General features: G+C 36.6%; 1 protein-coding gene across 1 annotated transcript in view; it reads right to left on the bottom strand.

Annotated features, from left to right (window-relative positions):
• SEL1L2 (SEL1L2 adaptor subunit of SYVN1 ubiquitin ligase) overlaps positions 1–16137 on the bottom strand; it is a gene marked incomplete at both ends in the record, with an annotated part of 110350 nt that extends 94213 nt beyond the window's left edge. Inside the window, one exon of the mRNA XM_079945438.1 lies at positions 16080–16137. Coding sequence (XP_079801564.1) covers positions 16080–16137 — 58 coding nt within the window. The remainder of the gene's footprint in view (positions 1–16079) is intronic.
• Positions 16138–17351: the final 1214 nt, after the last annotated feature.

The raw sequence follows: 17351 nt of genomic DNA on the forward strand, positions 1-17351 counted from the left end.
AAACATTTTTATAAAATATGAAAACATTTTCTTTTTAAAAATTCACTACAGTTTCTTGTTAAAAAACTTTTGGGATAACTTAGAATTCTAAAAATAATAATTTAAAATAATATACAGTTTAAAGTTACTAATAGTGTGTTACAAAGTAATTCCTTTACTGATAATTTTTAAAGATGTAACTTGACACCAGACATAATCTAAATACTTTAAACAAGCATCATGAAATTGAGATAACATGAAAGAGTTCTACAAATAATGGAGTTAATTACAACAGCTGAAAACTTTCTGAGCTAGATTTTAATTAAAAAGTATCTAGGTAAATAAAAGCCATCTATTAATAGAGAATATTAATTCTATTAATAGAGAATATTAAAACATAGAATATTAAAACATAGAATATTAAAATATTAAAACATAGAAGAGAGAATACAGTCTTTTAAATTTTTATAGACTCATCCATATGGCAGAGAGATACTAAAAATGAATATAGTTGAATGATATAAATATCTGAGAAATGTAGAGTAGTATAATTACATCAGGCTTTGAAATTTAAGCAAATAATTTTCACAAGCAATTTTTAATGAATCTTTTTATGAAGAATAGACTATATATACCATATAGAATACATATGTAGTTGTTGATATATTTCATTTTTGCACAGTACTTGAAATTTATTAACTTACATATTTAGAAAAATAAAAATTTGAAAACCTGATATAAAGGGGTGATACCTCATGACACGTCAACTACTTTGTTAGTATTGCTCAGTTTCAATTACTGAAAAATTATTTGATGCACAGCAAAAGTGACCCCACATATTTCCTGAAGTAAAAAAATGCATGTATGTGATACATTCACATTTTACAGACTGAAGAACTTGACTCAGGACAAATATAGGGTAGTCAAAATTTTATATTTCCAATAGTCATGAGCTTGTACTTTAAGAGCAGGTTATGACTTTTCTAATGTTATCTCTGACATTTTATTTATTAATTTGATATGTTTCATTCTTTCTCTCACTAATGAACTTTAGCACTTGGCCTCACAATTATGTTTACTTCGTAAGCCAGTCCTTAAAGAAACTGGTCCTAGGTTGTTTGATATTTAGTCTTCTGTCAAATTAGAGAAACAGTTGACAAATTCTAAATAAAAATCCAATAATTACATGGTGACAAATGCATTAATATAAAGCACATGAAAAATTTAAAGATTATATATATTTCATACAAGTATGTACATTAGGATTGCTCTTTACCTTCAGGATGTAAAATAAATTTTACCAGAATAAAAATGTTTACTACAAATGAAACTGTCTTTATCCCAAGTTTGCAAAGTGCTAATTTTGGGGCCATGTATACTCATTATCAGAGGCAACATAGCATCATGGCCCACCGTGTAGACTTTGAGTCACACAGGACTGTGATCAAGTCCTAATTTTATACCTACTTCATTAATTTATTATGCTAATCAAATGAAATAATCCATGTAACGTATTTAGCACAGTACTTAATACATGTTCAGTATGTTTAATAAATGTTAGCTACATATATTATAAAAATAATAATATTATTATTATTGTTATATGAAGCCTACTTCTTTAAAGGACTTAAGATGCCTTCAAGATAATAGTACATGTAAATTTGTATTTTAAAAGGACTATGGTGAATAAAGCATTATTAAAGACTTAATACTCTGTTAGAATTTATTAATGCTTTGCCTATAATATGACTTCTTTCTGAATTAAGGTATTTTCTTCAAAACAAATTACTTAGTCTAATTATATTTGTGTATTGGAAATCAGACAGTGTGACTGATATTACAGTCACAGCAAACGTCTACTAATTTAAAAATTCCATTATCACAACTAGAAAAAGTAAACTAGAAAAAGCAATGTGATTTGGTATATTCCCATTATTATATTCTCCAAAGTACAGAGAATAAAATTAGAGTTAGTATGCACAGAATGTACAGACACAGAATAAGAAGTAGAAAGTGTCATGTGTATTAGAATAAGAGAAGAAAATTATGGATATTAAATGGAATAAATTGTATTATACACTGGACCAGAAAATCAAACTGTCATGAAAATTACAGGGCTAAAAGCAGTTATCAAAGGTAGAATAAATGCAGATAAAAGAATTAGTGAAATGGGAGGAGGTGCAATAATCTAACTGAAGGAACAAACTATTTAATAGCTTAAAACATAAAAAGAAGATAAAGGTAGTTGGTTATTATTTACAGCAGAAGTTGCACAATAAAAAAAGACCTCCTTTGAAACTCATTTAAAAAATGTGTTTCTTTCCTAAATATCAGGCTTCTAGGTTTTCACCTAGAGAAAACAAACTTTTGATTGGCTACTGGGGGAACCATTCTGCTTCAAATAGTACCTTGCACAATGCTTTCTTGTAGGTTTTTATATCAATTGAGAAACACTGGTGATTGTTGGAGACCTGTCCCACTGTTTCATCACTTCCCTCTATGTGAATATTGATATTGCCACAAATTTCAGCACTCCCTGAGAAAAACACAATCCACTGCGTGCAGGATGAATATATTAGAACTACTTATGTGTGATTTAAAAAATCTCCTTTATAATTTCTACTTTTGTGGTGTCTTTTATACTAGATCAGTAGTATAATCATCCAAATAAATAAATAAATATACATACAACAGAATATACCATCAAAAAGTTTTGATATGGAGTCAGCTTTGGAAGGGGACTCAAGTTTTATTCAGCTCTAGAATTGTAGCTCTAGCTTTAATTAATTAATTAATTTATTTTAAAAATTTTTATTGGGGTATAGTTGATTTACAATGTTGTGTTAGTTTCAGGTGTAGAGCAAAGTGAATCTGTTATACATATACATGTATCCACTCTTTTTTAGATTCTTTTCCCATATAGGCCATTACAGAGTACTGAGTAGAGTTCCCTGTGCTATACAGTAGGTCCTTATTAGTTATCTATTTTACATATAGTAGTGTGTATATGCCAATCCCAATCTCCCAATTTATACTTCCCCACCCTTATCCCCTGGTAACCATAAGTTTATTTTCTACATCTGTAATCTAGCTATAATTTATTATATGCCAGTTGCTTTGCATAATTTAGCTCTGGTCTCCTTAACAACCCAGCACAGAAGCTGGGTTGTTAAGGAGTAAGCACAGAATATTTGTATTTCTATTTTACTCATGAGGAAACTGACATCAAATGAGCATAAGTAACTTGTCCAAGGTCACATGGCAGAGTGGGATTCAAATGCAGGTCTGACTCCAGAGCTATCCCTCTTTCTACTCCACTGTCTCTCCCAACTTTACCAAAGGATTCACAATAGACTGAATGGCAAGCTTCTACAATGACATGCAGTCCATTGTCTTTATAAAAAATTGATTTATGCACAAAATTTTACAGGGTATGTTGCATAATGTGAAGCACACCATTTTATGTACACAAGAGCTTTAATTTATTATCCCCCATTGAGAAAGAAGAATTTTGAAATAGTAAAGAAGAAACTAGCACTACAGTTCATTGCCTCCAAAAGAATTATCCATACGCCTTCTGGGGGCATGGAGTGAACCCCAACAGCTTTATAGAAAAACCACAAAATTTTTAAGAGTTGTGTTGAAAAAACAGTACTAGCTTAGAGTAAAAGAGATTGAGATAGTTCAAAATAAAAAGAGGCTTCTGGGCCTCTATCTTTCAATGAGTAGGAAGAAGGATGAGAAAGCTTCTCACCTACAAACACAGGTCATTTCTTATGGAGAAGGAAGGACAACCAAGAGGACAGAGCCAGGAGCTGAGAGGTTGTTGCCCAGAACCCAGGAGAACAAAAGATTAGGAATATACTCCAGTCAAGCAACACTGTCTACTCCTGGAGTATAGAAACCTGACAACACGCACCTGGCTGGATTTCCAAATTGTCATGGACCAGTGGCTGTTGTACATTTTCCCCTTCCCCTTTTTTGAACATCAGTATCTACGGTAGTGTGGTTTTTCTATCTCTCCAGTGTACGTTGGGTACCTGAGGTAATGGGAAGGTAACTTGCCTTTTTAGTTCATAGGTGTCTGAATCTGAAAACTGCACCAAGGAGCCTCATTGACATCTTGACCTGATGCAGATTATGAGATCATGGATTTTGAGCCTGATGCTATAATTGGATAAGATTTGGACAATTTTGAAAGGGGGAGAATCACATGAGAGAGATGTGAATCATTGAGGTCTAAGGTTAGACTGTTGTAGATTGTCACAACAACAGTCCCCAGTGAATCACCGTTATTCACGTTGATACCCCTTTACAATGTGACTTTGCCCAATCCTCCCATCAAGAGATGGAGATTATTTTCCCTACTCTTTGAATGGGTTGTCCTTGTGACTTGCTTTGGCCAAAAGAAATGTGGCAGATGACACTGTTTAACTTCCAAGGGTAGTGCTTGGACCTTTAAGCCTCTTTTACCCTCTTGGAAAAATGCCTTGAGATTATCATGCCAGGAGTAATAGATCATATGGAGAGAGAGACCCAGCTGTCTCCACTGACCACCAGCTGAGTGAAGCTGCATGAGTGATCCCAGATGAGACCAGCAGAAAAATCACCTAGTCAACCCGAAAGAGAATTATGACAAATAATAAATCATTGTTTCAAACCTCTAAGTTTGGGATGTTTGTTATGCAGCAATTGATAACTGAAATAAGCCTGTTTCTTCAGCCTACGAGGACTCCTTGGATAGAATTCTCATTTCTCAGAAGCCACATTAGACCAATAAATGATGCCAAAATAAATCGTATATAATATATTCATAGCATTGAGAAAAGGATTAGAAAAAAATAATATCCCCCAATATTGCCTTGATCACAGTTCTTTTCAGATCCACTTTCTCATGAAAGGCCTGATATACATTAACTCCTGGCTTTACCATGAATTCCCCCAACGTTGCTCACCTCCTTTCTTTCCAGGACACGGTTTATCTTCCTTTAAATGAACATTGGGACACCAGTTAATGTGACTGTTCTTTTACTGACTGAAGTTATGAAAAAACACTTCTGTATTTTACGGGGGATCTGCCTGGGGAGTTAAAGCCAAATAAAATCTGATTCTTTGTTCACACAACACTGACAAATGAAACTAAACAGAAGTATTTTATTGATTCTCCTGTCCTAGTTCTCTAAAATGGTGCTTTATGCCTCACTTAGATCTTCACCTGATTCATTTGGTATAAAAATATTAACCATTGGTTCCTTTCCAAACTTTCTTTTAGATTCTGTGTAGTACACTGGTTTCTGTAACTTTACACTACCCTGGATATCGTTCTTCCTTTCAAACCCCTATTCTAGAGTTCCTCTTTGGTTTTATATCCACTAACGACTGTGTATTTCTTAATGCTCAATCCTCACCTTTTCTCTCTGGCATGATCTAAGAGCTGAGTGGGGTCAGCAAAGACTTTGAAGTGGACAGATGGTGAGTGCAGGAGGTCAGGAGCTAGGAAACAATAAGGTACTGATTCTGGGACAGGCGGCCACTTAAGAAGTAAAACCCTGGGAATCAAACTGTGATGGCTGGAAAGCAGAAAAACACAGGTAACAGGAGAATCCAGAGAAGGAATCCAGGCTGGCAGAGGTGAGACAAGTGATGAGAGACAACCTGGCAACAAGGACAGTTCCAAAACCTGGGACTAAAATCATGGGAGCAGGCCAGGGTGGGAATAGAAGTGTAGATGAGCGGGAAATGAGTAAACAACTCTGGAAATGTAGGAGTTAGAAGAGTGAGGGCTGGTACCTACAAAGGTCCAGAGAAAATTCTGCCAAAGGGATTTTTGTGGGGGTGAGTATTTGGTTCCCTGTGGAAAGCACAGCATAAATCAGACCCTCATCATTTCGTGCCTGCATTCTTATAACAGCTTCCTAATGGATTTAATCATGATTATTCTAATTTTAATCTAACTTACATCTACGCTCAGAATAATTTTCCCCAACTACTGTTTCCAGCAAGGCATATATCTGCTTAGAAACCCACAAGTCTTATTGTACAAAGACTAACTTCCTCTTTTGACTTCCAGTTTCCTCCATAATCAGGTATAACTTCACATTCAAAACTATTTTTCAAATCCTGTTTGAAACCTCTCTGTTCTATTTTCTTGATCTGTCTATTCTTCTGCCAATACTCCAATTAATGCAGATTTATAATTGCATATTTTACAATCTGGTTGGGCAAGAACCTCTCTGTGCAGATACACACACACACACACACACACACAAAACACACTCTCATCGTTCCTCTTTTAAAAACTTATCTTGGGGATTCTAGCATAATTTCTTTTCTAGATAAATTCTAGAATAAGTTTGTCAGATTCATTTAAAAATGTGTTGATCTTTTCACTGGGATTGCATTGGATTTACATGTTAATTTACAAAGACCTGTCATATTTACAATATTGAGATCCATTCAGGTTTATAGCCTTAATTTATTTTGATTTTTCTCTTTAATGGTCTTCAGAAAAATTTCATTTTTATTACTCATGTATGTCTTGTTTCACTTTAATTAAATTGATTCCTACCTATTTTATAATTTCTGTCACTATTGTGAAAGGAATTTTTTTAATGAATTTGTGATTGTTATATTTTTTTAAATTAAAATGAACATTTATTTAGAGTAATCATAAGTCTTAAAGATTTCTTTGCTTACAATTGATTTTTGGTGTTCCTCCTGACTTTGTGTTTTATTTTGCTGGAGCATATCTTCAAGTCAATATTTCAGCTAAAAATTTGTGGATGGTAAATTTTCTGAATCCTCTCTTGTCTGTAAATATCTTATTTGGCCATTACACTTGTCTGATAGTTTGTCAGATTATAAAATTCTAGATTCAAAATCATTTTACCTCAATACTAAGAAAATATTTCTCTAGTATCTTTTTGTACCCAATGTTGCTAATGAATTTGAAGTCAACATGGTGCTTTTATTCCTTATAAATAATGTATTTTTTCTCTTTAGAAGCCTTTAGGATTTTCTGATTAGCCATGAAATATTAAGATTTTGCCATTATTTTCTAGAAGTGGGTCTTTTCTCAGTCTTCTTGCTTGGCACTCAGTGGCACTTAATCTAAAAATCTAAGTCGTTTTTCAGATCTGGGGAATTTTATTTGATTTCTTTATTTCTTTTTTTAAGTGCTTTGATTTTCTCTTTCTGGAAATCCCATTATGTGGATTTGTAACTTTTGGGTGGCTCCTCCAAGGCCTTTAACCTTTATTTTATACATGTCATCTCTCTGTCCATTTGCAGTGTGATCTAAGAGAATTTCTCAGTTTGATCTTTGAGCCTCCAGGTTGCTCTTCAATTTTGCTATTTACCCTTGAGGCTTTTTTTTTTTTTAACCATTATTTATTTCATTTCCAAAATAGCTCATCTTTTAGACCTGCTCTTGTTTCAAGGATATAGCAACCTCTCTAAATACATCTTATGACAATCATTTTATGTTTTAGTTTTCAACCATTTGTTCTACTTGTTCTATTTCCTCAGGTGTTATCAGGGTGTGTGTGTGTGTGTGTGTGTGTGTGTGTGTGTGTGTGTGTGTGTGTGTGTGTGTGTGTGTTTAGGCTGATGCTTTTCTCTCATGGTGTTAGTTTTTCTCAAATGTTTGGTGATTCTTGATTGTATTCATGTTGGACTTGGATTTTCCCTCTTAACCTGTCTGTGAATGCTATAACAATTACCTCAGCTTGCCACTAGTAACGGAGTGTTGTAGGATATGCTATCAGGATGTGACAGGAGCTAGTCTTCTGGAATACAGGCTGCTTGAGTATCACTAGCCACTTGCAGCTGTATCCTACATCTCTGGCCCAAATACCCACCCCAAAATGCCCCTGCTTCATGGTGCTTTGTCTCCTTGTGTGCTTAGTTAATTTTATTATGTACTGAAAACCTTATCTGAGTGGGTTCTTTGAGACCTACAATGAAGTTGCCTTCCTGTGGGGAGAACATGAGTTTGCTTTTGCCAAGTGCCTAGGGCACTACGGTACAGGACCATCTTAGATCTAGTTCTAGGCTCAGGATACCTGGGATTACCAAGGCTGTAAATCTCCAGGAGGGCTGGCCTGAGACCATAACTTCTCAGAAATGTAATTTATCCTTTTCCTTTTCTCTGTGCTCTGTTAAGTGTCAAGCTCTCTGCGATCCCTGGACTTTGGAAGGGGTGTATTTATTTCTGGTCTGCCCTTATCCTATGAGTATAGCACTTTATGGACTTTGGTTAATGATGAAAAAGTTTCTTATTAGATGCCTCACCTTTAACACGTCTTGAGGACTACAGTTCCGTCCTTCTTGCTTTGTGAGGCCACTAAAACCAAAGCCGAAGTTTATCTTGTTCAGGGCAAAAGCTGTTTTGATATTCAGGTACAGGGCTGGGACCAGGGTAAGGCAAGTCCAGGCCCTGCTCAGGTGCTCTGTGTTTACTTCTCTGCATTCCAGCAATTCTGTAGATTTTTTTGTTGGTAGTCCTTTACTAACTTCTCAACTCTTTGATAAATTTAAGACTTTCGTATATTTTTGTGTCATATGTTTTTAGTGGGAGGGTTGGTCCAAATAACCTAGTCACCTAGGCTTTTGTTACCAGAAATCAAAGTGCTGACTTTTCCTTTGTATCTGGTGGTAGTGCCATGTAGTGATGAGGGGAGTAGGGGTCAGAACTGCTAGGCTGCTCCTAATGTTGTTTTCAACCAACCCTTTCTTTTTGCCCTGGGGCTCCTTCCCTTTTTCCTGAACCCACTTGTACATTTTTTTCTAGCCATATTCTCTTTTGTACATTTTTGGGCAAAAGTTTCTTCTTTCAATCCATTTCTATCTCTTGTCTTTTAGGTATTCCTAATTCCTTTTTCATCAAAGGCACTTGTTTTTCAGAGCTGATGAGTTGGGGTTTTTTTGTTTTTAACTCTTCTATGAGGGAAGCTGCAGGGTGTACATTACAGTACTTTTTCCAATTTGGGAATATTTCTTCAATCCCATGTAACCTTGGCTCCAAGTCTGTGGGGCAGGCTTAAAGAAGACTTAAAAGAAACCAGTTTTTCTTGCCTACCATATCTCATTGGCAATAAACTATATAAATAAAATTAGATGGCTACTGTAAAAAAATTGCAGATGGCAGTAAAATTACAAAATCAACAAAAAACTGAGAAAACGTCACTGTTGGAGTTTATATAATCAGCACACTGCCGAAACAACTGGTTGAAAAAAGTAAATAATGCAAATCAATCACCTAGCTGTTTGTTCTATACAGAAACAAACATATGTATACTACATTTTAAAATATTTGGAAGATTGATTGCATTTTTATTTTTCATCTAGCTGTTTGGTAGTATGTAGAAATAGCCTGAGGCAAGTAAATATGATAATAAGGCAAATACCCTCAGAAGTCTACTTTGAAGAATACAGACTTAGCATAACAAACAGGTGATAGGGAGTAAAAAACAAAAAACAAAGCTTGGTTCCTATTAGAGGATTCAGGTTTTACTAAACTCTATATTTCAGAGTTTTGAAAATGTGTAAATTTAGAATAATAAAAATACTTACATGACTTACTCCACAGGTTTTGGGAATGTATTTTACAAATTTCAAAGTATTACACAGATGTTAGTTATTCTATTTTACAAGTGCCAACTGAGCATCTATTATATGCCAAGTTCTGCAATGTGCTATAGGAAATACTAAAGGTAAGTAAAACACAATTTCTGCATTCAGGTAGTTGATAATATAGTGAGAAGGGTTAAAAACTAACTCAGTTGTGAAACTGTGATGCATAAGAAAGTAAAGGCACAATGTGCTATGAGGAAGGGCTTGGGAAAGCTTTTTTTGGAGGAGTAGAACTTGAAATGGACTTTAAAAGATTAGTAGGATGTTATGCTGTGGATCTATGGTGGTGATGGGGAAGAAGATGGAATGACAGTCCATTCCTGCAAACCGTCCGTCTGTAGAACAGACGGAGAAAGATGTGGAAGTGAGAGAGTTAGGTATACTGAGTAGCTCATAGTTTGAATTGGTTGAAATAAAGGAAGTTCAGATCTAACTGCATAGGATTTTGACTGCTGGACAAGATGTCGGAACTTTATTCTGTATAAAGTAGGTGCTTGAAACAGGGAAAATCATGATCAAATCTGGGGTTTAGGAATATTATTTCCCGCAGTACTGTATTGTGAATAAGAGAGGGGAAAGTTAGAAGTGCAGTAATATAAATAAAAAATACAAAAATAAGACTATAAATTGAGATGGTGAAAATGTATAGATGGGAGAAGCACTGTGGAACTGACAGGATTTGGTGAAGGAATAAAGGAATGAATAATCATAAAGGATTAGGAGATTTTGGCTCCAGAACTGGCCTTGCAAAATAACTCTTGGGAATTAATTTCACCACTCTGGGCGCCACTCCTATCATCTGTAAAAACATTGAATTAGATGATAATTAGTGCATTATTAACTGTATGATCATATAATTTGCAGGTTTTACACTTGAGAACCAAGGGAGCTGGGAGGGATGTTGATGTCATTAAGAAGAGAAGAAACATAGGAGGGGAACTTTTTTTTTTTTGGCTGCGCTCTGAGGCATGCAGGATCTTAGTTTCCCGACTAGGGATCGAACCTGTGCCCCCTGCAGTGGAAGCCCAGAGTCTTAACCACTGGACCACCAGGGAAGTCCGAGAGGAACTAACTCTGAGAAGAAATGTTGAATTTAAGATGTTCGCAGACCATACATTGTTCATGACCATCATGCAGCTGATACGTAGGCCTGGAGATTCAGAGGAAGGTCTAGGGTGTAAATACATAGGTAAATGAAGCTGTGGGGCTTGGGAGAGAGCACCAGAAGCATAGAATATGAAGAGCAAGAGAGCTAAGCACTGAACTTTGGGCATAGCATTTAAAGGGAGGGTTGAGGAAAACAAGCCAGTGAAAGTGCCTAAGAAGATTCTACAGAGGTAGAGGGGAAAGAATATAGTGTCAAATGCTGCTGAGAGGTTAAGTAGTAAGAACAGTAAGAGCCACTGGATTGGTAATCATTGGCTATTGGTGTTCTTTGAGAAAGCAGTCTCAATAGATGGGGAGTAGATCTTAGAATCAGTTAGGAGCAAGTAGAGGGCTATTACTGGCAGAGAGAATTCTTGGAGTAGTTATGTGATAAGAGAGACATGAGAGTCTTTGCATGGAGAAAATGGAGTAGAAGCGGATTATGAGTCTCTGCATGGACAAAATCAAGTAGAATTGGGAAGAGTGATTTCTGGTATGACAAAAGGACATGGCAGAAGAGGTTAGTTCCTCAAAGCTAACTGAGCAACCAGAAATAAAGCTGATGCAAGGGCATTCATGGGTTCAGCAGGGGCGTCTATTCTCCCAGAGATCTCCAGGTTGAGGGCTGCCCTCTCCCCACTGAGTGCTGTCCTACTGGATGGTTCCAAAGAGTAACAGTAATTGGTTAATATAGAAACCTTTCAGGTGACTCTAGGATATGAATACAAGGAAAAGCTTTACATATTTTGGGACAATTCACAAAGGAGAAATGAGCTTCCTTACTGATCCCTAACATAACACAGAAATCAAACTTCTCTCTAGTAGTCAATGGTCCCACCATGACACACCTGCTCCCTCCTGCTTCTCTGCAAGGAAAGATGCTCCAGATACTGACAATTTATTCTTTCCCTGTTTAGAGGCATAATATAAAGAACTGAGGGACTTCCCTGGTGGGGGAAGTCCTGCTCCCTCCTGCTTCTCTGCAAGGAAAGATGCTCCAGATACTGACAATTTATTCTTTCCCTGTTTAGAGGCATAATATAAAGAACTGAGGGACTTCCCTGGTGGTGCAGTGGTTAAGAATCTGCCTGCCAATGCAGGGCACATGGGTTTGATCCCTGGTCCGGGAAGATCCCACATGCTGCGGAGCAACAAAGCCCGTGCACCACAACTATTGAGCCTATGCTCTAGAGCCCGTGTGCCACAACTACTGAAGCTTGCACGGTTAGAGCCCGTGTTCCGCAACAAGAGAAGCCACCGCAATGAGAAGCCCGCGCACCGCAACGAAGAGTAGCCCCTGCTTGCCGCAACTAGAGAAAGCCCCCACGCAACAACGAAGACCCAATGCAGCCAAAAAATAAATAAATAAAATTAACTGAAAAAGAAAGAGCTACTCTATTAAAAAACAAACAAAACTGAAAGGAAGCTAAGGTAATTTAAAATTCTTGGATTTCAAAAGTTATTCAAAATAGAACTGGTAATGGAAGTACATTTCTGAAGCAGTAAGACATTGCCTGCTTGTACTGCTTAGGCCCAGAATCAACTGCAACATGTCTAGGACTTGGCCTTTATGTGGTTCTCTCTGGACCCTCCAGGAATATAGATGTGATTGCTAGGCAATTGTTTTCTGACCACCGATTAGTGTGAGATCGATGAGCTACTTGCCTTTTTCAACTGAGGAAGAGGGTTGCTGGGTGGGTGACTATCAGGGGACAGAGTTGTTATGAACTTTCTATTTTAGCTTGTACTTGAATTTTACTTTATTTTTTTCTAATTGCAGAATTTGTATGACAGTGAGAAATTACTCCTGAAAAGAGAGACAGGATAGAGAAACCTTGAATCCTGGACAATCTAGAGCTGGAACTTCTGATAATGTCTTTTTTCTGCCTCAGTTATATACCTTATACTACCTAAATCAGCATCTGGACGGATAGGGTGGATACAGAAAAAACACACTATTAGTTTTATTTCCATTTTGTAAGCTACACTTTGGGATAGATTGCTCATTCTTTCCATAAGCATCAACTACTTTTTTCCTGAGGATTTACTAAAAGGGAAAAATGTTGGTAACTATTTTAGAACTTTCCTGAGGTGAACGCAGAGTCAGGGAAAATCACATAGTTATGGCATCATCCCTCTTTCAATATTTTTACAGAGGTGAAATCAAAGTATATTGAGCATCAAGCAAAAAATGCATAAAAAGGCAACATGCACACTTGCAAGGTACATGTGAGTGAAAAAGGACAGACCTGTTTTGCCTTGAGAAGTAGGGGTAGAGAGGTAGGCAGAGAAAAAATAGAGTGGGGTTAAGGGCTGATTTTATGTATGAACCTTAGGTGTGTTAGCACTAGCTTGTAAAGCAAATGTCTTCTCCCCCACTAACTACTTCCTTGGGTCTCTGTACATCTGCAATCAGTAAATGATCTGTTGAAAACACATCTGACCCTGGTACCGTGTCATAATCCAGGAAGAGCTCTGTACTCATCATTACTGTCTCTACTTTCTCTCCTCCTGTTCACTCCCACCAACTGAAATCAAATTTTGTCCCTGCTTCTCTAATAAAACTGTCTTGGCAATGTGGATTCTCCAGCTATTAAATCCAATGGTCACTTGTTGGCTCTTACCTCTTTCCCCTACTCTCTCCGGCATTTGGCACTATTGGCTGTTCCCATCTTCATGGCACGCTCTCACTCTGGACTCTTATGACACTATTCTCTTTAGTCTTGTTTTCCATCTACTCCTCAGTCCCCACTGCTATCGCTATAGTTTAAGTCCTCATAGTTCCTTGTTTGGGCCATTCAATAGTCTGCTACTGTTTACATTGTCACTAGAGTTGTACAGCTAGAATCCATCCACCTCTCAACTGCCAAAGTCATTTTTAAAAAGCATAAGTCTATTCATGTTCTTCAATGAGTAAACCCTTAAATGACTCCCCATTGCTCACAGGATCAAGCCCAAACTTCAAAGCCTATCACACAGTCTTTGCCTACCTCTCCCCCCATCAATTGCCGTGTTCCATCTTATATCCCAAACCATAGCAAACTGACATACTTATTTATAGACCATGCTCTTTTATTCCTCTGTGTCTTTGTTCCCTTTACCTGGTCTGAAATGTTCTCGTTCTCTTTTGCCTGCTTAGTGAACACTCACTAATCTTTCAAGATTCAGTTTATGTCCTTTCCTTCATGAAGCCCTCTGACTGCTCTGCACACTGGTAGAATTGGCCTCCCCGATTTGTGCCCTACAGTATCTTATAAATGCCTCTATTTTAATACCTACAACACTTTACAATTTATTCCCTGTTTACTTGTTTTTTTGTTCTAGACTCTAAGCTACTCAAGGACAAGGACTGTGTCTTAGATATTCTTCCCATACTCCTGGCATGTAACTTTTATTAAATATTTTTTTTCTCCCTATAAGTCAATGGCTTTTAGGATATTCAGAGATTTGTGCAACCATCACCTTAATTTTAGAACATTTTCATTACCCCAAAAGTAATCTCTTAGCCATAATCTCCTCAAATCCCCTACACCTCCCAGCTCTAGGTAACTAGCAAACTACTTTCTGTCTCTGTGGACTTGCCTATTCTGGACATTTCATCTGTATGAAATCACACAATATGTGGCCTTTTATGTCTAGTTTCTTTTGCTTAGCATAATATTTTCAATGATCATCCATATTGTACCTCATTTATTTTTTTGCTGAATAATATTCCATTGCATGGATATATGCATGGATATATATGCATGATATATGCATTGAATAACTTAACTTTCAGTTATTCAATACATTTTTATTATGTGCCAAGTATTGTGCATTTTCTGTGGATGGTGAGCAACAAGATATATTTCCCGTCCTCAGATTGTTTTATTAATTTCTGCAAAGAAGTAAGCTGGGATTTTGATAGGATTATATTGAATCTGTAGATCAAACTGGAGACTACTACCATCTTAACAATATTAAATTTCCCAATCCATGAACATGGGAAGTATTTTAATTTATTGAAATTTTCTTTAATTTCTTTTAACAATTTTTGCAGTTTCAGAGTATGAGCTCTGCACTTTTTTGTTAAATTTATTTCTAAGCACTTTATCTATTTCGATGCTATTGTAAATGAAATTGTTAATTTCATTTTTGGTTTGTTTACTGTGATGGTATAGAAATAGAATCAATTTTTGTCTATTAGTCTTTTATCCTGCAGCCCTGCTGAACTCATTTATCAGTTCTCATAGTTTTTTACTGGATACCTTAGGATTTTCTGTGTATAAGATCATGTCTTTGGTAAATACAGATAGGTTTACGTCTCCCTTCCCAATCTTTATTTCTTTTTCTTATCTAATTGCCTTGGCTAGAACCTCCAGTACAATGTTGAATAGGAATGGCAAGAGTAGACAACCTTGTCTTGTTCCTGATCTTAGGCGGACCATATGGGGAAAGCATTCAGTCTTTCACCATTAAATATATTAGGTGCCAGTTTTTTGAGGATGCACTTTATTAGGTTGACAAGTTCCCTTCTATTCCTAGTTTGTTGAGTGTTTCTACACAAAAGGGAAGTTGACTTGTCAAGTGCTCTTCCTGCATCAATTGAGATGACCATGTGGTCTTTGTCATTTGATCTATTGATGTGGTGTGTTACATTAACTAACTTTCAGATGTTATACCAACCTTGCATTCCTGGGTTAAATGCAAATAAATATTCCTTAAATTGAATCCATGATGAGCAAAGTATCTGAGGATTGGGTAAAAATTAACTCGCTAAACGGCCAGAGAAACAAGACTGGAAAATAATTTCCATTTTAAGATAGTAATTAGTTAGGAATCATGGAAACTTTGAAAGTAGAATTGATATTGTGGAAAGATTATAAGAGACTATAAGAATATAAATTAAAGCACTTTACCACTCTTTGAGTTCTATACTTTTCATTTAAAGTTCTAGAACTAGATCTTCATGATATTCTAGATTTAACAAAACTTAACCTGTCTCAAATATCCCTACTCTATAAAAATTACTGTAAGCCTTTTCTCATAGATTTGCTCAATCTCTCCCAGCCCACTCCTTCTCTCTCTCCTTCTCTCTCTCTCTCTCTCTCTCTCTGTCTCTCTTTCTCTCTCTCTCACACACACACACACACACACATCCTTCCCACGTATTCTCCTAAATAAGAGTATCATTACTATTTATCCTAATTGAATATTTTAAAGTAGTTATCCAAAAGTAGTGTTAATTAGGAATATAGTGAAGTTACATATGATTTTCTAATCAGCTTCCACCTTTAGTGCTAAAACCGCTCATAGAGAACCATAAGGACAGAAAAACTTACTTTTAATTGTGACCCCAAGAATTATCAATATCTCTATTAGCAGGGACAAGGGCTTCATTTTCTCCTAAGCAGCTCCTTCTTACTGTAACACAGGCAGAACTAGGTGGCTGGTCCACAAGCTTCCTCTTTTTAGGTCTGTAGGGGTCAGGACTTGGTTGCTAAGCAACAATTTCTTTACTCTTGGGCCAATGAGCTGCCAGGCCAGGAAGTTCCTTTCAACGGGGAATGAAGGCAGCTGATGGACAGAGCAGGCTGTGGGGAAGGAACCATAGCTAGTTTCTTACTTCTCCGGTGAGAGATAAGTGGTAGTCTTGAAACAGGTGGGAGTTGCTCTCTGAATTCTGTTCAGAGTTGCTGGAAATTCTTATTTTTATGGTACCTCCAGAGATGCAAGCTGCAATTATGTGAAAACACAATTAACTAACCTGACATCATCCTTTAATCTAAGATCTCAAGGCTATGGTGGACAGGAAATATATGGACCAAGTCTGCTATGGTCCCCATCTTGGTGAAAATGTTTATACTCTGTTCAGGTAAGGAACTGCTGACATTTTACTAGGACCAAGACAAACAAATCCCAGTCATCAATTACATTTTTGAAAGAGAAAAACAAATACCATATGCTAACACATATATATGGAATCTAAAAAAAAAAATGGTTCTGATAAACCTAGGGGCAGGACAGGAATAAAGATGCAGGCATAGAGAATGGACTTGAGGACAAGGGGAGGGGGAAGGGTAAGCTGGGACAAAATGAGAGCATAGCATTGACATATATACACTACCCAGTGTAAAATAGATAGCTAGTGAGAAGCCCATAGCACAGGGAGATCGGCTCCGTGCTTTGTGACCACCTAGAGGGGTGGGATAGGGAGGGTGGGAGGGAGGGGCCTCAACAGGGAGGGGATATGGGGATATATGCATACATATAGCTGATTCACTTTGTTATACAAGGGAAATTAACACAACATTGTAAAGCAATTATACTCCAATAAAGATGTTAAAAAAAGGGTGTTTCATTAAACTTTCATTAAAAGCTGTTTAAAAATGCCTTCTTTACTCTCTTAAAATATATGGGCATTTTATGAATGAATACCCTTAAGGCTAGGACCAGAAATCAAAATGAATATTAGGTAAAGTATCGCAATATTAACAATACCCAAAGAATGGAGTTAGTAGAGAAATCATACCTAAAATATATCCAACTTTTACAGTGTGTTCAGGTAATTACTTCAGAAACAGATGTATTTATTGCCTTGAATTTTTAGGTTT

This window comes from Stenella coeruleoalba, assembly GCF_951394435.1.
Source record: "Stenella coeruleoalba genome assembly, chromosome: 15".
In the NCBI taxonomy this organism is placed as follows: Eukaryota; Metazoa; Chordata; class Mammalia; order Artiodactyla; family Delphinidae; genus Stenella; species Stenella coeruleoalba.